The sequence below is a fragment of the Terrapene carolina genome, unplaced genomic scaffold, assembly GCF_002925995.2.
Source record: "Terrapene carolina triunguis isolate 2854851 unplaced genomic scaffold, T_m_triunguis-2.0 Scaffold101, whole genome shotgun sequence".
Taxonomy (NCBI): domain Eukaryota; kingdom Metazoa; phylum Chordata; order Testudines; family Emydidae; genus Terrapene; species Terrapene triunguis.
This window is the reverse complement of record NW_020664452.1, coordinates 279,976-306,173: the sequence shown is the minus strand read 5'-3', so window position 1 is coordinate 306,173 and position 26,198 is coordinate 279,976. Positions and strand designations below refer to the sequence as shown.

The following is a 26,198-nucleotide window of genomic DNA, read 5'->3' as shown; positions in this document are numbered from 1 at the left end:
GGAATCCCCTTGATGTGACAAGAGATGACGCTGCTGGTAGAGTGATCTCCAGGAGGGAACCATGACTTTTTAAGGTTGTTTTCCCCACATTCCAAGATGTGTTGATCTGTTGACTTTCTGTGCACACTGCAAGGTTGATCTGTTCCTGTGGGCATTTGGGGAGAGTGGGGCTATAATGGTGAAGGATCTCAGGTGGATTGGGCTGGTGCTTTGTGGCTAGATTGTTCTTAAGCGGTCTGGCTGTCTACGTTTATAAAACTGGTGGTGTACTTAAGTGACAGCAGGGGAACTGGAGCTGTTGAGTAGGAGCCTTTATATTAGTCTAATAATCAAAATTAATAAATAATGGTGAGGCATTTGTAAAAGGGGCTGGAGCTGGAGGAAAATGAGCTGGAATCGCAGGCAAGCCATGTCATTGTGGGGAAAATGTAAAAAACCGAAGAAACAACAAAATTATGACTGTTAAAATATGTCTGATGACTTGTATGGACTGTTTTGTTTAATGTCTGGAGAGAGTTTTTTGAGCTGATTTTCTTTTTGGGGTGTGTGTGTAATTTTTAGTATTTGGTTAGTGCCTGCACATGTGCCCAGAGACTATGCTTGACTGCTAGTTTTTGATTTCTGCAAAATGAAAGTTTCAGTCTAATTGTGCAGGTTTCTCTGGTGTGATTTATTATTCATAAAGGCAGCTGGACTTTTAGGTGCTTATCTGAACCTTCGAACCATTTAGTTTCAACTATTATTTGCAATTCTTTCAGCTTGATTGAGATATAAATGCTCACCTGATTGGATGAATGGTCACGTGCCTATCATGCATAGTCTTGTTTGCAAATTTGAAGCTTGCTTTCCAGGAACATTTATGCCACTAAAGCTCAAGTACAGGAATGTTTTCAGAAAAAGAACACAAGCCGTAGGAGGACTGAAGAAGCACATTCATTTAAAAATTATAGTGAAGACTTGAAAAAATTGTTCTGCTCTAATACCAAACAGTCAAAATGTCTACACAGGTTCTGCCCTTTGTTTTATGTAGTACAACTTTTCGTCATCACTGTAAACATCACCATAATTATTTATGTAAAATGCTAATGTGTTTCAAATCAGATTTTTTTTACTTGTTGCGCTTTTACAGGCTTATTGAAAATGCAGAGTGAGAAGCAGGATCCAGTAAATTACTATATTGGGATTGATGTTGGAACGGCAAGTGTTCGTGCGGCTTTGGTAGACCAATCTGGGACGATAGTGGCACATGCGGATCAGCCAATCCAAATTTGGGAACCCCAACCAGACCACTATGAGCAATCCTCTGATGACATCTGGGCTGCTTGTTGCACAGTCACAAAGGTATATGTCGGGGAGTAAAAAAATGGAAGCAATGTATGCTTCAGGCAGTACTTAAACTTCTATAATGAGATGCAGGCTAGCAGTCAGTGCCTTCCACCACCCATTCAGTGTGCATGCTCTACTGTACAGTACGGTTGATGATGATAATAAAAAAAACTTTTTGCACCAAAGTACTTTCTAGATATGGCTGATGTAGTCTTTCAGACACTATCCTCATTTTATAGGTGGGGAACTGGAGGACCAGAGAGGTTGCATGACTCGTCCAAGGTCACAAATGAATTTGAAACAATTGGAAATAGAAGCCAGGGTATTAAGATCAGTGGGAACTACATCACTGACTTCAGTGAGCATAGGATCCGGTCCCAGATTTCCTGATTCATTGGTCTGAGCCTTATCCACAATTGTTTGCAGTGTTTTTGTAGCCGTGTGTGTCCCAGGATATGAGAGAGACAAGGTCGACATAGTAAGATCTTTTATTGGACTAGCATCTGTTAATGAAAGAGACAAACTTCCAGGCTTCACAGAGCTCTTCTTCAGGTCCTGTGGAGCTTGAAAGCTTGTGTCTTTCACCACCAGAAGCTGGTCCAATAAAAGATATTACTTCACCCCTCTTGTTTCTCCCTTATCCGCAAGACCACCCTCCCCTTTGGAAGTCAAGGGTACTCAAAACCTACTGGCATGTACAACTGAATTGATGCACTGCAGTGAGCAACTGCACTACACTGGGGCCAAAAAGGGGCTGATTATTAAGCTGTTGAGGGAGAGCTGAGACACTGTAAGCTCTTTGGGGCAGGGATGGTGCTTAGTACACTGAGCTCCTGATCCTGACTGAGGTCTCTGGGCACGACTATAATACAAATGTGAAGAAATACAGGGACAAAAATAGCCCCAGTACTGGCATATGGGTCATTGATTCACATATTGTGAAACTGAAATAAACCGTACTATGCTGAATATATAAGGGATCACCGCTCCCTCTCTTCTCTTGTATCTATTAGGCAGGAATCTTAATTTATACATCCCCTTAGTAAAAGTGTACGGTGACCTTGATTGGCAGTGAATGTAAAAAGGCACTTTTGTCGTCCTCAAAAATGCCACAATCTTAGACTGCTCTGTGCTCCGAGGTTGGCTCTTTAAATATTCATAAGATGCCTGGTAATTTGCAGATGGACAGTTCACCATTCCCTTGTTATTGATCAGCCTTTTCAAACATTAATGAGCCTGGCTCTGCAGCAAGTGCCCTGATATGAATAAGATGGAGGGGGGAGGGAAGAGTGGCTAGCTGGATAAGCAAAGCAGCCCTTTTACTCTGCCTGTTTAATTTTCTCTGTCTTTATAAATTGATTTGCTGTTGCACTCGTGCTTCCTTTTACCCCTAAAATATCTTCTCTTCGTACTAGAGACCTTGCAGATCCTGTTACAGGGGAGTGAGTGTGATTTCTTACTACCAAACAGCTCTGAAGAAAATATTTTTCAATACAGTGCTAACGAAACAGTGATTTTTTTTTTTTATTGTCACCAAGCAGTAACAATGTATCACTTTGGGTATGTCTACACAGCGTTTCAACACCCACCGCTGATCCAGGTCAGCTGACCCGGGCTAGGGCTGTGGGGTTGTAAAATTGCTGTGTGGATGTTCAGGCTGGGGTAAGATCCCGGGATCTGAGATCCTCCCCACTTGCGTCGTCCCAAAGCCTGAGCCCCAATGTTCACACAGCAGTCTTACAGCTTCACAGCCCGAGCCTTGTGAGCCCAAGTCAGCTGAGCCAGGCCAGCCGAAGGTGGTTAATTGCTATGTAGACATACCCATAATTACCTCCTAGGAAGCTTAGCAACCTCACTTGCCAGTTAGTCAGTGTGGGTGCCTTTTTTCCCTCTCTCTTTGCAATACCACAAGCAAGCCACAAAGTTCAGAGCTTCCATAAGATCTGGGATCAGCGAGTTCCAGGGTTTTAACTGAGGCCTATCTCTGCTGGGTAGCCTTTCGAAGGCGATGTGCAGAGCAGTGATATTAGTCCTAGTATACGCTTAAGACCAATTTTACAGGCAGTCTTCTTCTAGGATATTTAATTGTGATAAGAGGCTAAGTGAGGTTAAAAACAAAACATGTTTTGCCCCAGAAGTGGCGCAGAGAATCAGAGCTTTAGAGGCCCTGGTCTAGATGAAATGCTCACCCCCAAACCTGTGCCTGAGCCGCACACCCAATTCAACCCAAACCTTTCAGAAAGAAGATAAAAGTAACATAACATGTTTCCCATTATTTTTCCTTTTTGTGCCCCCCCCTGTGCTTCCTGCTTCCAACCGGAACTGTAAGAACCAGGACTGAGAGCCTGCAAGAGAGGTTTTCATGAGACTGAGTCCCAATTTTTCAGACCAAAGAGGCTTGCATAATTTGTATACATTTTGGGTTAGCATCCAGATTTTTAGGTGCTTAAGCAAACTGAATCTCAGAAGGTTTTGAGCTTGACTCATCACTGTTTATAATTCCAGTTTATAACCTTTTGTCTGTAAAGCATTAGCATGTACGTGCATCTGGGCATATTTGTATCTAAGAACTTCTTGTGTATGTTCACAGAAAGTCATCCAACAAGTAGATGTTGCCTGGATTCGAGGGCTTGGTTTTGATGCTACGTGTTCACTTGTTGTTGTGGATAAGCAGTTTCAGCCCTTGGCAGTTAATTATGAAGGTAAGACCCCAGCACAGAAACCAAGTTTGGCATGGGTATTTTGCTACTGCCTTTAGTGGAGCCAGGATTTTACCATAATGTCCTGTGTGAGGGCCAAATCCTGTAGACATGGGTCTACATGAGAAGCCCCCTTGAGTTACACAGATCTCCTAAGAACATTAGTTCTCTCTAGATTTTCATCATTTCAGTTGTAATGCCAGATACAAACTGAGATCAGAACCACTTTGCATATGCCTACACAGCAAAGAAAAACTCACAGCTGGCCTGTGCCGGCTGACTTGGGCTCACAGGGTTTGGGCTGTGGGGCTCTTTCATTACAGTGTAGACTTCTTGGTTCTGGTACCTTCCCTTGCTGCAGGGTCACCTAGAGCCCAGGAGCCAGCCCGAGCCCAGAAGCCTACATAGCAATGAAACAGGCCCGAGCCCGAGTTGGCTAGCATGGGTTTTAAACATACCCTTAGGGCATGGGTTCTCAAATTGGGGGTCAGGACCCCTCATGGGGTCACGAGGTTATTACATGGTTGGTCACAAGCTGCCAGCCTCCACCCTAAACCCCGCTTTGCCTCCAGCATTTATAATGGTGTTAAATATACAAAAAGTGTTTTTAATTTATAAAGGGGGGTCGCACTCAGAGGCTTGCTATGTGAAAGGGGTCACCAGTACAAAAGTTTGAGAATCACTGCCTTAGGGTTTGGATAAATATCAGTCATCCTGATATAGCATTCGCTCAGCTCACCTCTGATATACTATTTATTCCTATGAGAAAGCTAGGTTCTAAACAACTTCTTTGTTCTAAACAAGTTCCCCCCCAAACTGAACTAACCACTGATTTTTAAAAACACGTGAATGATGGCTTTCCAAGAGAACTGAATAATGTGGTACTAGCACATTTTAGCGGTTTAGGTTAGGAATCACTGTAGGGGCCTGTCACAGTGGTGGAGGAAGCAATAGGCTTTGCCTGGGCATCTTCTGCACTTGTGAGACTGAGATACTATTTCTGGCTAATTCAATGTCAAACGTTTAGGAGTAAAGTGCTTGTTAGATTAGAGAAGTAGTACGTTGAGCCCCTGTGCCACCACAGCTAACGGTCAGCACAATGCTTTTTAGAATTTTAATTTTCCACTCATTTTTGAATAAATTGTTTCAGAAGAATCAGCACAAGCTGATCTGGGTAATGAGGATAGTTTGTGAATTCTTAATTAAGATTTGATATGTACAGCAATCAATAATTATAGTCACAGCCACAATAGTCCCTTTCTACTCTAAGACCTATTAGTCACCCCTTTTACCTTTGTCAAAATACCTCCTTTGCCTTAAAATCTCTCCTGATAACTTTTAGCCTAGGGTGTGTGTGTGTGTGTGTGTCCGTCAGTCCGTCCCAGATCATTTGTGGCTGTTCCAACCCTGTATCTCAGCTCTTTTTTGGCCATCCCTAACTCAAATTTGATTCCCACTTGTTATTCACTTGAGTTTCCAGGAGCAGGGGCAAAACCAAAATAGATTTTGTGACTGTACACAATTTTGTCCTCAAATAAAAAGTATATAATCCATGGAATTCTCTAATGTTAGTACCTGTCTGTGTGGCTCCAGTGCATTTTTCAGCCAGTCTCAGTTTTAACGTTCATTTGAATTTATGTCAGAAATATTAATGTGCATCACATTTGTGGCTCTCCTTAGACTGCACTTTGGGGATCAAGTATACATCAGTGGCCATGCACCTGAATACATAATGATATCAGCAACTGATAGAAGATGGGAGTGTTGGATTATTACCTTTTGCTTATCTAATGTGCCCTCTGTAGGTTGATTTAGATAAGGTATTCTTCACTTCTTGTTCTAAAGTGTTTGTAGTCTTGCCGAGGGTGTTGCTATCCATCTCCAAAGTGAATGCATTTCAGCAAATTATCTCTCTTAATTTTTTTGAGCGGGCTGTGGGTGATGCTTCTCACAACAATGAAGCGTTGGGAAAGAGTCTCTGTAGGTGTCTAGCTGAGTTATAGAATCATAGAAATGTAGGGCTGGAAGGGATCTTGAGAGGTCATCTAGCCCAGCCCCCAGCACAGAGCCAGGAAAGAGTATACTCGAGCCATCCCTGACAAGTGTTTGTCTAACCTGTTCTTATAAATCTCTAATGACTGGGATTCTGCAATCTCCGCTGGAAGCCTATTCCAGTCCTTAACTATCCTTATAGTTAGATTTTCTTAACATCTAAATCTCCCTTGCTGCAGATAAAGCTCAGTACTACTTGTCCTACCTTCAATGGATATGGAGAACAATGATCACAGTCCTCTTTATAACCTCTCTCAACAGATTTGAAGACTATCAGCTTTTCTTTTCTCAGGACTAACATGGCCAGTTTTTGTAACCTTTCCTCATAGGTCAGGTTTTCTAAACCTTTTATCATGTTTTTGCTCTCTTCTGGACTCTTTCTGATTTGTCCACTGCTGGCACGGACAGTTACCCCCCATGGCTCACATATTGCCCTCCTACTAATACAACCCGGAATGCAATTAGCCTTTTTCGCGGCTGCATCACATTGTTGACTCATATTTCATTTGTGATCCACTATAACTCCCAGATCCTTTTCAGCAATACGAATACCTGCCTGTTTATTCACCATTTTGTAGTTACTCATTTGATGCATCTGATGAAGTGGGTTTTAGCCCATAAAAGCTTATGCCCAAATAAATTTGTTAGTCTCTAAGGTGCCTCGAGGACTCCTCATTGTTTTTACTCAGTTGAGTTTCCCTTCCTAAGTGAAGTACGTTGTACTTGTCTTTATTGAATTTCATCTTGTTGCTTTCAGACCAGTTCTCTAATTTGTCAGGGTCATTTTGAATTCTAAACATGAGTTCTTGTAAAATGACTACTTTAATGTTGCTGGGATTTTAATAATGTTAGGGAATGTAAGCATTTTTGTATATTTTTATATGTAAATAAATAAAATACATACACTTTGTAATGTGATTTGAGTTCTTGGGGTGAAAGGTTCTATATTACAGCCTGATTTCCAGAGGTCCTGAGCACCCGTTGCTCCCATTGAGTTCAATTTGGGTTGTAGTTGCTCAGCATGTTTGAAAATTGGCTTCAGTGGAGCCAAGAGTATCACCTGGTGTTATTTCAGAGAGCGGTACTCAAATTCTGTACTCTTAAGTGACGTTGCCAAGTGGCTTGGCACCTGGGAACGTATAATATTGAGGAAGAATTTAACCAAGACTAAAATATTTGTCTGCCTTTGTTTTTGTTTTTGCTAAGGGGAATGTAAACGAAATATCATTATGTGGATGGACCATCGTGCAGCCAGTCAAGTGGACAGAATCAATGGAACTCAACACAGTGTTTTGAGCTATGTTGGGGGAGTGATGTCTGTAGAAATGCAGCCGCCTAAATTGCTGTGGATGAAAGAAGTGAGTACGTTTTAGATTGTGACAGATTTCTGGCTGATGGTTAATGTCTTTGACACTGTTAACGTTTTAAGAATGAGCTTTTTAAAAACAAACAAACACTCAGCATTGGCCGAACACTGCTTCTGCTGGAGGCAGTGGGTATTTCAGCATTGAGTGTGGTGGGAACTAAGGGTACGTCTTCACTACGGGGGGGGGGGGTCGATTTAAGATACGCAAATTTAGCTATGCGAATAGCGTAGCTGAATTCGACGTATCCGAGCCGACTTACCCCGCTGTGAGGACGGCGGCAAATCGACCTCCGCAGCTCCCCCATCGACGGCGCTTACTCCTACCTGCGCTGGTGGAGTACAAGCGTCGATTCGGGGATCGATTGTCGCGTCCCGACGAGACGCGATAATTCGATCCCCGAGAGATCGATTTCTACCCGCCGATTCAGGCGGGTAGTGAAGACGTAGCCTAAGGGAGGCAAACTTCGAGTGCTTTTGAAAATCCCACCCTAAGAGCTTCCCTTTTTTCATGGACTGCTTCTAAATTTCTGTTTGTGTGAGGTAATTCAATATTTTCAGGTTAGAACATGTCGTGTGGCTCTGTTATTGCCATTTTAGGGTCAGATATTTTGGCTATCCATTTTGTAAAAGGAAGACAGGCGTATGTAGTTGGCTAACTGATGAATAGGGATTGGCAATAGATGAGGCTTTAATTACCTGGGTACCCTGCCTACTCCAAATGCCATGGTTGTACTTACTCTCTAGGGATATCCGTGATATTTCTGAGAGGGATCTGCAATCAGCATTGTCTCAAAATGGAACTGCCTAGCCAGAAGGATGGCTTCTGAGCTATTGCATCCAGGAGTGAAATGATTCAAGATGGCTTTGGTCACTAGTACAGAAATTGCTCAGTCAAAATCCTTAACACACTTGCAGGCCTCCAGAAAAGCACCTAACCTGTTCAGTCCCATCTGTAGTAAGTAGCCCATCTGTAGGAGGAAGACACTATATTCATAATGCAGAATTCTAATGCTGTCTCTTATGCTTAAATTTTATGTGTTGTAGGTTGACATATGGCTTCTTAATAATAACTGTCAGATAAAAGGAAAAATGCTTGCCACTTGAATTTTTCATAACCTTCACCAATCTGGCTTTTACATTTGGTCTCAATGATGCTTACTGTAGTCTTAATGAAGGCCAAATGTAAATTACTTTGTCAGCTTTGAACAGCTGATGTTTCTTCTCCTTACAAACATGAAACGTCGTATAGTAACAAGGTGCAGACTGGGGAAGGTCAAGGGAGTTAACTGGCAGAAGCAGATACTGACAGATTAATGTTAATAGACGATAATTAATTAATGTTTGTGGATGCTGTAGTGAAACATGAATATCCATCTATTAAATACTTTCCATTTCTGAGCCATGAGTAGCATATAGCTGGTCATTTTATAGTTTGATCTTTGCATTATTCTTTAGGAAAGTCTTAAAGAAACAACCCAGCACATCAGCAAGTGAGGACTATTCTGCACGTAGTAAAAGGGTGATGCAAATTAACACATACACACATGCGTGCACGCATACACACAGTGTGGGAGCATGGAAGAAATTGTAACTGAATCACAATTCCGTCACAGGGCTGTTTGCAGTAGTACCGCTACATACTGCTGCATGTTTGGGGCTAGAAGCAAAGGCTCATTCCAGCCCTCAGTAAAGGTGAAATTCACCCCTGTTCAATGGACTACTAGCAATCCTCTGCACCACTTGAGACCCACTGTAGCCCTTTATAAGAGTGGAGGCCTGTTGCATTGGTGTGAATTATACCCTAACTTTGCAAAATCAGTTTCCACTAAATTAGAATAATAATAATTTGCACATAACAGTATATGGTGCTATTGATTGAAAAATCTTCAAGTGCTTTACAAACGTTAATTGAGCCTCACAATATTCTTCAGAGTGAGGTAAGTATTAATATTTTATAGATGAGTAAACTGTGGCACAGAGAAAGTAAAATGCAGTTAGGGTCAGAAAACTACCTGTACAATGGTACTTAACAACCTTCTCTTTGCATGTTTCAAAGTTGTATCCACCTTTCTGATTAAAGATAAGGGTTTCTTTTTTGACTCCTGTTAGCACTCCAAACTGACACAGCTATGGCAGGGTTAGATTCTAATGGAGCTTATGTATCCAGAACAGAATTAAGTTCTGATTGCAGGGTGGGTTTTTTTTGTTTGTTTGTTTTTTATTTTATACTGGGAATGATGCACAAGCCAAAAAGATCAAAGCTTGGCTTTCAGATCCTAGGGTGAGTCTGCAAGACCAGTAGTTAGGAAAAAGCATTTGTTTTCTTCCTAACTCAGAAAATATCATATGAAGGCTAGCAGGCCTTGGAATCCCCAGTGTGCCTTTTTTTAGCAACACTTTTCAGAGTACAATTGTGCTGTAAGTAATTCACATAGGACACACAGTAAGTCAGTAGCCTCGCTGGGAACTTTATGAGCACGAAATTAGAGTCTGTTCTTAAAAAGATGGGCCCGAGCCTTGCTAAGAAGAGGACCAGAAGGGGTTGTTCTGGGTGTGGCATTGTAGGAGCGAGATGTATTGGCAGAACTGTGTGAGGAAGTTTACACAGTGTCTGCCCCCTGTGTGTGCATGGCTGTGATCAGTGCCTTTAGTCTCCAACTTTCATGAGTACTAAATGGCACCAAATACACGACTAACAAGATTTCTTTAAAGTCTCTTGCAGCTGTAAGTAGTTTATTTTTCTTCTTTAAATCCCCATTGCTGCTTATTTTTCTTCCATGGAGTGTGAAATAATCTTTCCTTACAAGTTACCACTTGCTCCAGTGAATGGTTCTGCCTCAAGATCAGCTTCAGGCATAGGCCTGTTAAGTAGCTGTGTTGATTGCCTTAAAATCATCTTGACTGTCCGTTCCTCTATTGTGTAGCCATTTCTCAGCACTTGAGGATTCCTACCAATCCTAGCAGGGACCCATGATCTGTCTTTGTCGGACTTTGGATACTCCTCCCCTCCTTTCAGAGCCATTCTGAGGCACATACTAGGGCAGGGGTGGCCAACCTGAGCCTGAGAAGGACCCAGAATTTACCAATGTACATTGTCAAAGAGCCACAATAATACGTCAGCAGCCATGCCGATCAGCTCCCCATCCCTGCTCCCAGCTCTTTCCACCCACCAGGGCCGGCTCTAGGCACCAGCAAAACAAGCTGGTTCTTGGGGCGGCACATTTTTAGGGGCGGCATGGCCGGCGCCAGAATGCCGCCCCTAAAAATGTGCCCCGGCCGCCCTAGCTCACCTCCGCTGCTGCTGCCGCTCGCGCGCCACGGCGCGCGAAACAGCTGATTCCGCGCCGCTACTCGCCCTCCCTCCCAGGCTCTCAAGCCTGGGAGGGAGGGAGGGGGAGACTCCGAGTGGCCGCGGCGCGGGCGCCGCTTCTCCCCCTCCCTCCCTCCCTCCTAGGCTTGAGAGCCTGGAGGGAGGAGGCAGGGCTGGGGATTTGGGGAAGGGGCGGAATTGAGGCGGGTCCGGGGGTGGGGTAATTAAAAAATGGGGGGAGGGGGGCGGCCAAAATTGTTTTTGCTTTGGGCGGCAAAAATCCTAGAGCCGGCCCTGCCGCCCACCAGCAGTCCCGCTGATCAGTGCCTCCCCCTCCCTCCTCGCACCTCCTGATCAGCTGTTTGCTGGCGTGCAGGAGGCTTGAGGGGGGAGGGAAGGGGGAGAAGCGAGGGCACAGCAGGCGCGGGGGCGGGAAGAGGTGGAGTGGGGGCAGGGCCTGTGGCAGAGCCAGGGGTTGAGCAGTGAGCACCCCCGGTACATTGGAAAGTTGGCGCCTGTAGCTCCAGCCCCGGAGTTGGTGCCTTTACAAGGAGTCGCATATTAACTTCTGAAGAGCCGCATGTGGCTCCGGAGCCACAGGTTGGCCACCCCTGCAGTAGGTGTTTAGCTGTGTGTGGTGCACCCTGACACTTGGTGTATGTAACCCGAGTGGAGACGCCATGCAGTTAAAAAAGACAGACAGTACCTCCGGCCGCCCCACAATAGGCTAGGGCTAGAAAGTGCCAAGGGGAGCAGCAGACTGGCAGCAGAGCTCACTGAAAGAGCAGAGGAGTTTAACACTTGCTGGCAGAGGAAGCTGCAAGGAGAAGCCGCACAACCTGCTGGAGCCTCAGAGGAGAAGGCCAGAGGGAGGAGCGGTGAGAATCTCAGAGAAGCAGCTGGAGCCGTCAGGAAGAGTGGTGGAGGAAGAGCTGGGCACCCTGGCCCAGCAGCTGGTGAACAAAGGAGCTGTTAGGAGAAGATTGTAGCAGGAAGAAAGGAGCCACTCGTCACAGCCCTGCAATAGAGGAGTCCTCCAAGATCCCTGAGGAAGAGAAGCAGTCACAGCCAAAAGGTAGAGAAATCCCCCCGCCCCACCCCGAGAGAGCTGAACCCTCCTGGAGCACCATTACAAAGGGCAACAAGGAGGAGCAGCCACCTACAGGTGAAATGGGACCAGGCAGGAGCTACTGTGGGCAGCAGCAATGTTGCGGGAGGGGAGGGGGCTGAGATGTCATAGAAAGGATCAATAACAGAAAGGAGAGAATGAAGTTGTGGTTAGAGAGAATGAATAAAGAAGCGAGTCATAGTCATAGAGTTTAAGGCCAGAAGAGAGCACCAGATCATCTAGTCTGACCTTCTGTATATCACAGGCCACCAGCATCACCCAGCCCTCTGCACACTAAACCCAACAGCCAGAAGTAGACCAAAGTATTGCAGCCCTCAGAAGACAAAATTATTGTGTGCCACCAGTGGAGAACAGGAGGGACCAAGGTGCACCGGTGCCCGAGGGCTGTGCAATGGCAGGGAATTGATTAAGTGAGATACACCCAGATGATCTTGGCAAGAAACCTGTGCCCCATGCTGTAGAGGAAGGCAAAACAAACTCCAAAGTCACTGCCAATCTGACCTAGAGGAATATTCCTTCCCAACCCCACATATGGCAATCAGACCCTGACCATGTGAGCGAGAGCCAGCCAGCCAAGCACTGAGATAAAAAATGTTCAGAACACCAGCCCACTCCATTAAGTGTCTCATCTCCAGCTGTGATTATCTCGGATGCTTCCGAAATAATGGAATTAAATTATTGTTAGAGAGAAAGAAAATAGGAGTGGGTAGAGGGAAATAAATAAATAAAGACAAGAGTAGCATGAAAGCACAATACTGTACTTACTTTCATCTAAGTCTTTCCTGCAATCCAGTCTATGTTCTTGGGCTAGTTCTGTAAAATGGGATTTATAGGGATTTTTTTTTACTTTAAAATTATAAAATACATCAACTGTCCGCTTGATTCAAGCACCAAAAACATCTCTACTTCAGGCCACTGCTGTTCCTTCTCTGGGCTTATTTTCCACTTTGTGTTTCTTTGTGACAGTGCTAATGTCTGCTGTTTATGGCTTGTGGTTAGCTGCTCATTCTTTGTCCTCCCTCAGTGCCTTCTCTCTGCAAGCATATGTCTTCAGAATATTTGCTGGATAAACAAGGTGCTGTACATCAGTCCAGATGATGCTGTCTCTGTGTAACATCATCTGGGGCACAACCCAGTCACTAACAATGAAAGAACAGAATATAATTAGCACATGATTTTGTCAGACACCTATTGAAAAATTAGATGCTAAAATCCTGTGGATGATCTTCACTAGAGTGAGGTAACACAGGACTTTCTCTTAATGTGGTGGCAAGATGAACAAGTCTCCAAAGTTCTTTACAATGGCAGAGCTCCTTCAGCTGATGTATTAGCAGATGGATATCTCTGTAAGGTGGAACTCTGTTCATTATTCACTAAGGGCTGGGAAGTTCCATCCAATAATAAGGGCCATGTGAAGCCATGCAGCCCTGGGGATTCTGCAGAATGAATGCCTCCTTGTATGCCAGGACATTCAAATGCTGCTCACACGTTGCCACATCCCTTTATGAGATGCTGCTAATTATTCCTCCACGTGGTGGCCGCTGGGCAGTGCATAAGGAGGCAGAGAGATGTCTGCCTCATTCTCCTTGTCCATCTCTGTCCCTTTGTGGTGCATGTTGTGCACCTCCAGAAGGATGGGGAAGGAGCAGTCCCTGTGCTCCCCAGAGCAGATGGTCTGCAAATCTGCCTGGCATTTACTTGGGTGCTGCATTACAGGGACACCTTATATCCAGGAACAGGTCAGGTATAATCTGAGCCTAATACAAGGACCAAATCTTATTCCCATTGGGTCAACGGCAAAGCTCACATCTGCTTGAGTGGGACAAGGATTTGCTACTCTTTGCACCAAATCTCTTGTTTCATTGCAGAAATTTTTCTTCCAATATTAGCATAGCATTGCACAGAACACATGCTGGTGATCCATAAGGTTAGTCATTGGTTAAATGTTTCTGTTGGCTGCACTTTCAGCATAAGGAAACATTTTCTATACGACTTCTAATTTCTGTAGCTCATGCCCCATTACAGGTTGTATTTTGGTTGTGTTTTCTGTTACTGATGCCAGCGCATTCCCATGTCACCCCTTATTTTTTTTGTCCTGGAATACTGTCAGACTTGGACAACTCTCCAAAATCAAAAAGTAAAAAGTATTCTATTATGTGGTTTAAGTGAGATTAAGGGAAATGATCTATTCTGGCTGGCCTAAGTATAAATAGTTGTCTTTGAAAAATACTGCAGTGGCATATATTCTGGTTTTTTTATTAATGTTGTCCCATGCGCCCCCCCCCCACATGCTATTAAGATAGTATTTATGAGCATTAACAGTGTTGCCAACTCTCCCAATAGTTATTGCTTTTCATAAAGTGCCAAATCCTGAATTTGTGATTCGTGAGAATCTCATCTTTCATTTTTTAAAATAAAGTAAGTTTCTAGCCCTTATGGTTATGGAGTACAATCTTGAAATCATTACACCTAAACACTCCAGCTCCTGAAGAGGAATAAAAAGAAGTCAACAGTTTTTAAACCTCATTTTTATAACCATTCTCATGATTGTGTTAGCCTGACTCATGATTTTTGAATGCTTGGGAATGGGAATACTGAACATATCAAAGGAAAGCAAACCCTGCTGTGGTTGAGATGCAGACTGTCCCATTCATATCCAGTACAGCAAGGATATTTAAAAGGTGCAGTGAATCAGTGAAATGATTTTGTATTCATTCTTTAACTCCAAAAAGAGAGGTTAATATGTAAAAACTTTGCTCTCGAGCACTAAGACAATGAATGCCTTGGAAGGCTGTTTTGTTATATCACGGGTTCAGATCAACATTTCTTTTGTTACATTTGTTAATATCTGTGCCCTGAATACTGATTCCTGTAGCAAAACACTAACTCACTGGTCCTAGCATGTACATCTTCCATGCCTGCACAAGTCAGTGATGTTTGGTAGTGTACTGGAATGCTATACCCCCATCCTCTGGGCAACATACCAATCTTGGCTTTAACTGGAACATTTTCTGAGGCTGCAAAAGCACTGGTACTTAGCAATGCAAGAGGTGATGTCTTTATAATAGTATGTATTTCCCAAAGAGCTGTTTGTTGAGGATTAGGGCTCTAAAGCCAGTATAGTATTGTGCCCTCCTATACTATTTTTCCATTTTATCAGACCTCTTATGCCATTTAGAATTCTATCAGACCTCCTTTGGCACAAGCATGAATCAATGGAGCATAAACTCAGTGGCAAAATACATTTTGTATATTATAGCAGCATAAACGGAAGCTCTAAGAAGATATAGAGAAAGGTACTTTATATCCTCTGCTCAAAAATATGAAGTATTGGAAGAACTACAGAAGATTTTCTGAATGGATTGACATTCAGGATGGTGTATTGACTTTTCCTTAGTTCCATGTGGAGATGCTAATTCATCTCTGATATAACACACGACCCTTTGCATTACAAAGCTTTTGCTCTACCACCGGGCCAAAAATATTAGCAACTCTGCCAGTACCAGAAAGAATAATTAGTTGGACACAATTGTCAGCAAAGTTATTTTGTTCAGAAGATAAATTAGGAGATTGGTTTACAGGAGATACTGTTTGAGTAGAGTTGGATTAAAAGCTTGATGTTGAATCAAGTTGTGGGCCACCATCTTCTTACTGCATATGAACTGCAGATTCCTTGTGTATATCATAAAAGAATCCAAATTATTCACCTTTTCCTTTCTATTATGTTAATCTGACCATCTGCTACCTTGGGAAACCATATGAGCAGATCCTGTCTGCAGACTCCAGAGGAATCTGTGGCAAACATCTTTATTGTTGCTTGGCCTGCACCCTCCTTATTGTAGAATTAAAAAACCCATGTCCCTGAATAGGAAGAGTTCAAAGCAAGTAATTTTGAGTGATATTGCTAGCTTTCAAGTGGTTATGATATCTCCCAAAGGAAGGGGCGGAAGTCCTATCACTTGAGTAATTTAAAACTAAACAAGAAAAAGCACCACTCAAGAATATACCTTAGCAAATTTATCCTGCATTGGTTGGCAGTGGGGGGAGGGAGGGGATAAGATGACCTAATGGAACTTTTCTACATCCAGTCTGTGACTCAGAAGAGGAGAAGTGGAAGATGACCTCATTCACCCAGAGGAATGAGATGACTTCATAGTTTGGGAAGTAGATGATGATCCTTACTTCTTGCTGGTTTCCTATTACTTTCAGGGTTGCTGTTTCTAGGGTTATGTTGTATTTTCCCCTCCAAATCATAATTGACTCATCTCCTTTTTACTCGCTCTTCTTTTGCTTTCTTTTATTTTATGGGATTTGTTTGCCTCTCAAACTTCCATTCTCATATTCAGAGTCTTCATGGCCCATGCTCTCCCTCCTACTGTATTCCACACTTTCACTTGGAACAAAGAAAAAGGGGAAAACAAGAAAAAGGATTAACAAAAGGTTGAATCATTGAGGCTCTGGGTGAGTCTGCAGTATAGGACCTCTCACTTCTAGATCACAGGTTCAGATGCAGTCTATTTTAGTAGTAACTGAATGACTTCACCATCTGATGGCTGGTAGTCTGTGTGGAATTATTTGTGGGGCGGTCTTGACCAAGTTCCCAGCAAGCAGGTGTCCATGTCACAAAACCGACACCACATAAGGGATGAAATGGAACCTTTGTTTGAGTCTGAGCTGCCTGGCCAAGGAATGAATGGGCAATCAGACTGAACTACTCCAAACCCATAGAGTGGCCTTGGTAGAACATGGTGAAAGCAAATTCGTAGGGGATTGTGGGGCACTTCACTTGTTTCTTGCCTGTGCAGCACCTGTTCTGTTGTAAACAAGAGTTCAGTCTCTAGAGTTGTCATGTGATTTTTAAAATTTGGTTTCCATAAATAATTGCACACTTGACTTTGAAATTTGCTTGCTGTGAGCATTAGGGATGAGGTAAAAATGGGAAGAAAGAGTATTTTTCTTCTCAGAAATATACAGGAATGCTTTTTTAGATGATGGATAAACAAGGCAAAAAAACCTTCTGATTAGGTCAGTGAAATAACTCTAAATGTAAACCTCATTGGAAGTACTATAAATATTCCTGGATTATATTCCCAATTCACATTAAAGGTTAAAATCAGCCTCTTTTTCTGCTTGCAGATAGTCTGAAAACAGACTCTTTCTTCACATTTACTTATTATTCAAAAATATTTGACAAATGTTCTTGCATTATTTAACTCTGCAGTGGTCACAAACAGTACTCTGTGAGGTTTCACTATTCAAACTGTGTCGGTTAGTTGTGCTTGGTCAGCTACATTGCGTGGTATTGTTTCTGTTCCCTGATCGGATGAGTGCCCAAGTACTTCTGGGATGGATATGCATGCATGCAAATTTAAAATTTTGTTTCTATGAATACTTACACATGCAATTTTGAATTTCGCTTGCTGCAAATATTTATGTCAGAAAAACTCAACAGAATAAATGTTTGTGGAAGTGAACAAAACAAAAAAGTGAGCATGAACAAAACAAATTAATGTAAAAGTTGGAGTGAAATTTGTTTGCAATGTTTGTCCAGCTCCAGAATTTTTGTATTATGCATTTATTCTTTTCAGAAGTAGCAGAAGAAAATTTATTAATTTCTGCCTGGAATATTTTGCTGTGGACTGTGCCAAAAACCAAAGGACGGTTGGCATGTTTTTCTTTAGATTAATGACATTTCATTTAAATTATTTCTAAAAAATATTCACCCAATTAAATCAGTGGTGCTGTAGCATATTCTGGTTCAGGGCAGGGGTGGATTGGGAGTAAGTGTTTCTTTTGTAATTGTGTCCAAATGAAATGCATCTATTCTAAGGTGTTTTTCACACCTCATTTATTGTATGGAGAATACAGGCAAAGAAGATCCTCCCTTTAGCAAGAATCACCTCATAGAGCAAACTGCCAGGGTATAATTCCTTTGCAATTAATAACCAAAGACTGATGGTTCTTGAATCATTCTTCTTTTACTTTTTCTGGCGGATTGCCCAAGGATCTCACTATATGTTACTGTTCAGTTCTTCCTTTTTAGACTATTATTCCTTCTGTCCACCCTTTGCTTGCAATAACCAGCCAAATGGAGAAGGGAATGCACAGCAACGAACCATTAAAACCATGCTTGTTGGTCATGGAGGGAAGGCAAATGGCTGATATGCTGGTGGCCGCAGGGCAATGGCTCCTTGATCCATGTTCTCTGAGTCGCTGTTTTTACAGGTGGCTTTTTTTGTTCTCTCTGTTTTAGGTGGCTGAAAAGCTTTCTGGCTTTGCCAGAAAGTAAGCCAACTTCATGTACAGTAAGGGCGTGCTCAAGTCACTGAGTTCTGATTTAAAACCTCGATTTCACGCATTCCAAGTTTAGATGTTTGAAGTTGGGCCTTTGATACAGCCCACTTTTAGAGATGATGGGCAGCCAAGGAATTTAGATCGATATCCTGGTTTGAACCTGGGATTTTTGCTTCTGTCCCACCTCTAATCAATCCCGGGGCCATTGGGGTTCTAATGACGCAGGTGGGCGGTAATGGGATATGAGATATAAAGCCTTTCACCACTAGATCACTGTTTCAAATGCTAATCATATTGGTAATGGCTCAGAGTCAGTGCCATCCAGTAAGTGTTTGGTAGCCTATTTTATTGATTTTAGGCTTAAGTAATAGTAAAAAAGATGCCCCTTTGCAAGAGCTCTAGGTTCCCTGATGCTCACTTAATACTTAAGCATAACATACTCATCAGCTTTAAAAAGCAAACATTCACCAGGGACAAATTAACTCAATTCAGAACTATCCACGCACCCTGACAAGCAAACCCTCCAAGTCAAGGCTGAAGCACGCTGGCAAGGCAATGTGAGGAAGCTTTGACTATTACACTTGTTCTATGGACAAATAGTGGACTGTAGTCTTTACTGCCACCGATATCAGTCCATCATTTTCCATTTGAAAAACTATTTTTTAAAGAAAGAGACTCTTGTTTCAAAGACAGAAGTGGGTGTGTAGACACAGTGGCAGTGCAATATTGCTGTACCAAAGAGCTAGGTTTGATCTGTTTCCCACCTCTCTCTCTCTCTCTCTCCCTCTCCCCCGTTCCCATAGGGTGCTAAGAATGCTGCAGAGGCAGCAAGGTAAACACCCAAGGGAGGAGATAGCTTCATATTGTTCAAATGTGTCACCCCAAGCTGTTTCAGGAATGGTGTTTATAGGCTCCTCGGTGACAGTCTCAGAAAGAGGATTAACTGTGGTTTATGGTTTGGGCATGAAGAAAGGAAAAATGAGTGGAGGAGAGTTTAGAGGAGCCCCAGGAAAACACAGGGACTGAATTTATTTTCTTTAAACGTGAGTTTGGAGGATGAGTCGCAGGATATGAATATGGCATTGAGAATGTACTTGGGACTTTTCCACAATGCTTTTAATGTGGTTATGGATTCCTTGACTGGGAGTGAAAATCAAATAGTGAACTTCAACAAGTGTAGAGAATATGGAGATGTTTATACTCATTTGAAAAATGCATCAGGGCATGATATGATTTTTGTCTGTGCTAGCTAGTAATGACATAGCATCAACATGACAAAGGATGAATCATTTGGGACACCCATGAAACACCATACCATAGGGTTGCTAACTTGTAACTTTTTGGGGATTCATGAAATAATGAAATCAGGATTCAGAGACTCTCTTTGCTGAATAGCTGGGTTTGTTTGAGTTACATGATTAATCCTAGCCTGGTGTCTATTTTCATAAACACAAGATTACCAGACAGAAATCCTACTTTTACCAGTAGCTAGGGTTTATATTGTCAAAACAGCCAGGCTGAGTAGCCTTTTGAATTAAAATATAAAGGTCCAATTTCTAGCCGTGGAGGCAAATGCACAGTTAATGACTAGCAGCCATACATGTCTGGGAGGAAAGTGGTCTGAAATAGGCATCCAACACTAGTGCTTTTTATGATTGAAGGCTGTGATTGAAGCTTTTGTTTCCAGGCCTCAATAGGAGTACAGTACTTTCTGAGACCTCTAAAGGGTTGAAACCTCAGAGAACATGGAGATGGATTCTTTGGATGAACCAAAACCAAAATGATGCTCTTGTTTTCATTGTTTACCTGGCTACATCTTAGTTTCTGAAATGACATTTTCCTATATTATTGGCCTTACAGACTCAACCCCAATAACTTTTTGAGACTTTAAATTTGCAATCACATAACAAACGGAGCCAAAAGATTATAGTACTGTGCTGAACACAAAGTTAGTTAAACTGGAAGTACCTTTTATATTTATTTAGAGTATAAGCTCTCTGGAACAGGGACTATCTTTTACTCTATTTGTACATGCCTACCACAATTGGGTCCTGATCCTGGTTGGGGAAGCTGGAAGCTACTGTAATACAAATAATAAAATGGTAATTATATTTAGTACTATTGGTACTTATGCTTTACTACATTTTTTGAAGGCGCATGGCACTCCTAGAAGTTAAGCATAGTAAAGGTAAGTTTTTTGAAACATCTCCACGCAGCTCTGCCAAAGCACCTCTGTCCAACCTACAGCACCCTAAGCCTCCAAGTCTACCTGCATATGACTATTTCTTCATCATTATCACTTTCTCCAGCTCTCATGATTTTATTGTGAGTCTCCTAATAATTAATGTTTTACATACAGTCCCAGTTCCGGGAGTCATGTAATTACATGAGAATCTCAGCTGTCATTAAAAAAAAAAAAGTAATTTTCAAGACCTCCTGTTTTTAGAAAAAAAGGCTCAAAAAGAAAGAAGCAAACAAAAAGACCCACAATTTAATTAAAAAAAAAAAATAAAATCTTGTGGGATTTTTTGTTGTTTAACGCCAACTCACAATTTTTGAAGGCCTGACTCATGATTTTTGAACACTTGGGTTTGGCAGCAGTAAGTTATGGTAATGGTTTTGTTACTGTGTTACTTAGAATTTGATAGATTGATAAGTGGCCGCTCGTCAGGACCATTATATATTGTAGGCCAGTGATTCTTGCACTTTTTTCATAGTATATACCACATCTTAATAGAGAACAACTCTTGAGAAAACTCCCTTCCGATTCACAGTTGTCCAGACCACATCCTCTCCCATTCTTTATCGTTTGACATCCTGATGGCAAGTACAATGATTGCTGACATGGAAAAGTAATATTGAGAAAATATTTTGTTAATTTTAGCTGTCGTCATCTTAAATTTAGAAGCTGGTAACAAAGAGAGCAGCCACCTCTCTGCAGATCACCAGCAAGTGATCTGTGGGCCACGAGTGCTCCACAGACTACAGTTTGGGGTTCTCTGTAGACTATCCAGCCTGGTGGGGAGGTCTTTAGTAATTTGGCAATGCCATGCTACAGTCCTGGGCTTGCAGGGACCACACTCCTGCTAAGAGTATTTGCTAGAATTTGCCTTGGTTATTGCACTTGATTTATTTTATTTTTCTTCTTGCATTTTGAACTTAAAAGGAGACTGATATAGTGGAGCTCCAAAGTGGAAATTGCTGTTAATTTTAGCAGGTGAAGGCTCCACACTGTCATTTTGAAAAGGATGCCTCTGTAAACCCAAATTTGGAAAAACTGTGTTCTCATTAGCACCATCCGGCAAGTGGAAAGACACAACACTGTAGCCAGTAAATCATTTTAAAGTCAGTGGAGTAGTCACAGGTTGAAGAGTGGCATGCTCAGAGTCAGGGCCGGCTCTAGGCACCAGCAAAACAAGCTGGTGCTTGGGGCGGCACATTTTTAGGGGCGGCATGGCCGGCGCCAGAATGCCGCCCCTAAAAATGTGCCCCGGCCACCCTAGCTCACCTCCGCTGCCGCTCGCACGCCGCTACTCGCCCTCCCTCCCAGGCTCTCAAGCCTGGGAGGGAGGGGGAGATCTCGAGCGGCCGCGGCGCGCGAAACAGCTGTTTCGCGCGCCGCTGCTCCCCGTCCCTCCCAGGCTTGAGAGCCTGGGAGGGAGGGGGAGACTCTGAGTGGCCGCAGCGCGGGCGCCGCTTCTTCCCCTCCCTCCCTCCCTCCCTCCTAGGCTTGAGAGCCTGGGGGGAGGAGGCAGGGCTGGGGATTTGGGGAAGGGGCGGAGTTGAGGCGGGGCCGGGGGGGGTAATTAAAAAACGGGGGGGGGGGCGGCCAAAATTGTTTTTGCTTTGGGCGGCAAAAATCCTAGAGCCGGCCCTGCTCAGAGTTTTACATTAGGAAAAAATACTGGGGTTTTTTTGGTTTTGTTTTTTTAGGTAACTGGCACTGACTTAGAATTTGTTTTTAAAAATGAAGGCAGACCATGATTGCAACTCATGTCTATCTCTTTTTAAATTTTGTCAGAACTTGAGAGAGTCTTGCTGGGAAAAGGCAGGCTACTTCTTTGATCTTCCAGATTTCTTATCATGGAAAGCAACAGGTGTCACTGCAAGGTATGTTAATTATAACTGCATGATTTGTTTTTCTTCATCTATTTTTCCTGTGCATGTTTCTGCCTTAAATCATTTTGACTGGACATGCTGTATGTACATCTGTATGTGATTTAGCCTATTCAAAAACATCTTGAATCTATCTCCTACTTCCAGTGTACATTCCTGAACACAGTCGTTCCAGTGAGCGCTGTAATCCTCAGATACAGTATGTTGCTACAACCATCAGTTAATTGATCTCGTGCTCCATTTTTGGAACATAAGCAAGATTGCTTTACCTATTTCAAGTTGTAGTCCATTGAAATTTTTTTTCACTGACAAATGAAATTGCTGCAGTTTTTGACCAAAAAACCCCCCAAACAAAATATTTTTTGAGTCTGTGTGAAATCTAATAAATCTTGTTAAAAATGAACAATGGGTATAAAATCACTCCCAAAAAACATCCCAGAAAAGCACATACTTTAACCTCAAATATCCGAGTGTGTTATGTATATCGTAGGGAGCAATTAATAGTGTTGCCTTGAGAAAATTATTTAAAATCCTGATTAAAGAGAGAATAACACCACAGATGTACAAGTACTTTTGAAAGTTTAGTAAGATACGATACTAGCTATTTAAAAAATACATACGGCGTGATCCTACTTTCAGGGTGGTATAAGTCAACAATATCTCCACTGAAGTCAGTGGAGTTGTAACTGTGTAAAACTAGTGTAAGAGGAGAATTAGGCCTGGCATAGTTTAAGGGTATGTCTACACTGCAAAAAAAGACCGGGGGCAGTGAGTCTCGGAGCCTGGGTCAACTGACTCGGGCTTGTGCTATAGGGCTAAAAATAGCAGTGTAGCTGTTCTGACTCAGGCTGTACTCCAGGCTCTGAAATCCGGTTTGGGGGAGAGTCTGAGCCCGGGCTTCAGCCCAAACCAGAACGTTTTTATCCCCATAGTGTGAACCCAAGTCAGTTGATCCAGGCTCTGAGACTCACTGCCCCCGGTCTTTTTTTGCAGCATAGATGTACCCTGAGCCTCCCCAGGAATATAGGACAGGTCTCCCTTGCCCCCCACCCTTTTGCGTTCAGGTTAGGACTTTCTGTCTATCCATTTACTTAAGAATAGCCGCCAGTTGTCAAGAATCTCATTTCCATGAGTGGACCAGTACCAGGTTTGTTTAAAACAAACCAACCAACCCCTGGCAAAGAGTATTATTTATTGTTAGAACTTACTTACTATTGTTGTTACTTGTCATGAGATAGCTCCCATGAGCTCCAGTCATAGGCTAGGACCCCATTTTGCTATACAAACACTCAACAAAAAGACTGTCCCTACCCCAAAGAGCTTGTAGTCTAAAGTTTCCCTCTCAGCTGCCCCACAGCATGTCTGACTTACATAGTGTCAAGAGCATGAATCCCAAGGTTCCAAACAAGGATATCATGCATGGCAATGCCTTGTGAAAGTATGCATGACTTTCACTTCTGGCCACCGACTTTCTGGCTGAAGACTGGACAAAGGGAGATACTACTGTTCTTTTCCATCTGCTCACAGAATGCTAAAGATTAGTTGTGCTTTATAGGCACATCTGTGAGCACAGGGGACTAGTAACTGCTGATAGTAAGGGGGCACAATTTAAAGATTATGGTGGTGCAATTTGGACAATAGAATGGGGACTTAGAAGCAAATTAGCAAGGTCTTGCTCAGACGGTGCACAAAAATGTGTCATTGATTTGCTATCTAGCTGGCTTTGAACCCTGCTAAAGTGAATGAGAATTTTATGCTCTCGAGCTGCTATATCCCCATCAGACCAATGAGACAGCGGATCCAGCTTTACTTCTGTATCACTTATTTTAAAATGTAAGAGACTGTTTTCCTGTAACAGCTATATAAATGGGGATACCAGGCCAAGATGCTTATTTCACTGATTTGGGCTTAATTCTCCACTGTGCCCAGTAGAAAGATCCCCCAAGGACCTTAAGCCAGCTGAGAAGCTCTGATATACCCAGTTAGCTCTGCCTCCTCCCCTTCCCTCACCTCACGTGCTCTGTCTCCTCCTTGCCTCTGGGAAGCCTTTGCTTTCCCTTATGCCATACAGTGGTTTCCAGCACAGTAGATGCAGAAGGCCAATTTTACCCCGGGTGTAATTTCACTGGAGTCAGGGGAATTGTGACAGATTAATTATACTCCTAGCTTTCAAAGTGCAACAATATGCCATACCTTTCAATATCTCACTGTATGCAATCCAGTATAGCATACCTTCCCATATACCCCACTGTACACAATATGCCATACCTTCCAACCCACCAGTGTATACAATACAGCATACCTTCTAATACCCCACTCTGTATACAGTATTTTCACAGCTTCTAACTTATAAGCCCCTATTAGGTATCCACGTATTGTGATAGAATGTAACATTCAGCCACTGCAGAGATGGATGCAGTAAGGTGACACTCAGGATCACTGCATACCTGCTGTGTACTTTGCACCTGGTGGGAGAAAGCAGCTAACAACACTTTGTCCTTATCCTTTCTTGGCAAACTCTTTGCAGTGAAACCATTGCCATCAGTGCTACTTTCTATATTTCCAATGTGAGCTGGAAGTGGCTCTCTTGTTACATAGCAAGACCACCAGAATGCTACTCTGGGAATAGGGCGCATACGCTGTAGACCTACAGAAACCAGAGTGCTAATGCAAACAAACCACCTGACCTGTCCAAACTTCCTCAATCAAAAGACTTTACATATAAAATCAGGTGCCACCTTAGAATGTGCTGCTAAGGGCATCCCGTGAAAAGAGGCCGTCAGCTAAACATGCTGTACAGCTCTTCCAGCATTAGCTACAAATCACACTCCCAGCAAAAACAGAAGAGGGGTTTGTGGCTCTCAGACGACCCTACAGTCAGTAACTGCTTCTGTCTCAAGGCTATGAGAGAGGGTGAATAATGAAAACCAAAAGACACATTGCTGGAAAACACACCCACAGCCCTGCTTACTATACAATAGAGCAATTTCCCTCTTTAAAGCCTATACCTGAGCGAAGAATGGAATGTGGGGCTATGACATTGGCCTACCCTGTCTAGACTAGGAAATAGGTTGTATTGAAAAATGTGATAGTTCAAGCACGTTAGGAAACACGTTTTTAAACACTGCCTATTTCCCCAGTTTAGACCTGCCCATTCAGAAGAGGGGCAAGGAAACAAGGAAGGGGCACTGGGCATGTTAGAAAGTCCCAGTTCAAACCACTTGAGCATCCAACCAGAGAGCTCAAGCAGTTACACCCCAGCCCAGAGAACTCAACTGGCCCATGGCCTTGAGCTGCTCTTGTCAACCCCAATAGCCTTAGCAAGGTGAAGTTCACTTGGCTGCAGACACGATGGCCTGAACAGAAAATCCCTGGGAATTGTGGTCCTACCATAATTAATCCTAAGGGATTCATCATGTGAGGGAGGAAATCCAGGGTATTTTAATTCTGACCTGGAATTCTGGGAAGGCAATGGAGTGAGTGGGAAAGCATTCACCCCTGGGCTACCACTACATACACGGACTCTACCCCACTCTTTTCCTACAAGCCAGAGAGGTCCTGGGTGCTTCTCTTTGTTTCAATCTTTAAAAAAATACCAGATGCCCATCCATCCAGGCTAGGGTTACCATACGTCCGGATTTTCCCGGACATGTCCGGCTTTTTGGTCCTCAAATCCCCATCCGGGAGGAATTTCCAAAAAGACGAACATGTCCGGGAAAGTAGGCAGGCATGGTAAGGGGACCGCCTCCTCCCTGGGCTCCAACTTTCCCGGCTCCCGCTGCTTTCCATCGCACGCCGGGGCCAAAGCAACTTCCCCAGCGCAGCAGCAGCTGGAGCCCGAGGAGGAGGCGGCTGCGCGCTCGGATGCCGCCCGCCGCCTCTGTGCCCCCGCAGATCGGGGGAGTT

The 26,198-nt window shown here is 43.1% G+C and overlaps 1 protein-coding gene across 1 annotated transcript in view; it reads left to right on the top strand.

Annotated features, from left to right (window-relative positions):
• The window catches only part of FGGY (FGGY carbohydrate kinase domain containing), a 201,842-nt gene that overhangs the window by 7,498 nt on the left and 168,146 nt on the right, over window positions 1–26,198 (top strand). Inside the window, exons 2-5 of the mRNA XM_026651705.1 lie at window positions 1,130–1,341; window positions 3,917–4,028; window positions 7,284–7,435; window positions 22,198–22,286. Of these exons, the coding sequence (XP_026507490.1) occupies window positions 1,141–1,341; window positions 3,917–4,028; window positions 7,284–7,435; window positions 22,198–22,286 (554 nt within the window). The 5' untranslated portion in view covers window positions 1,130–1,140. The remainder of the gene's footprint in view (window positions 1–1,129; window positions 1,342–3,916; window positions 4,029–7,283; window positions 7,436–22,197; window positions 22,287–26,198) is intronic.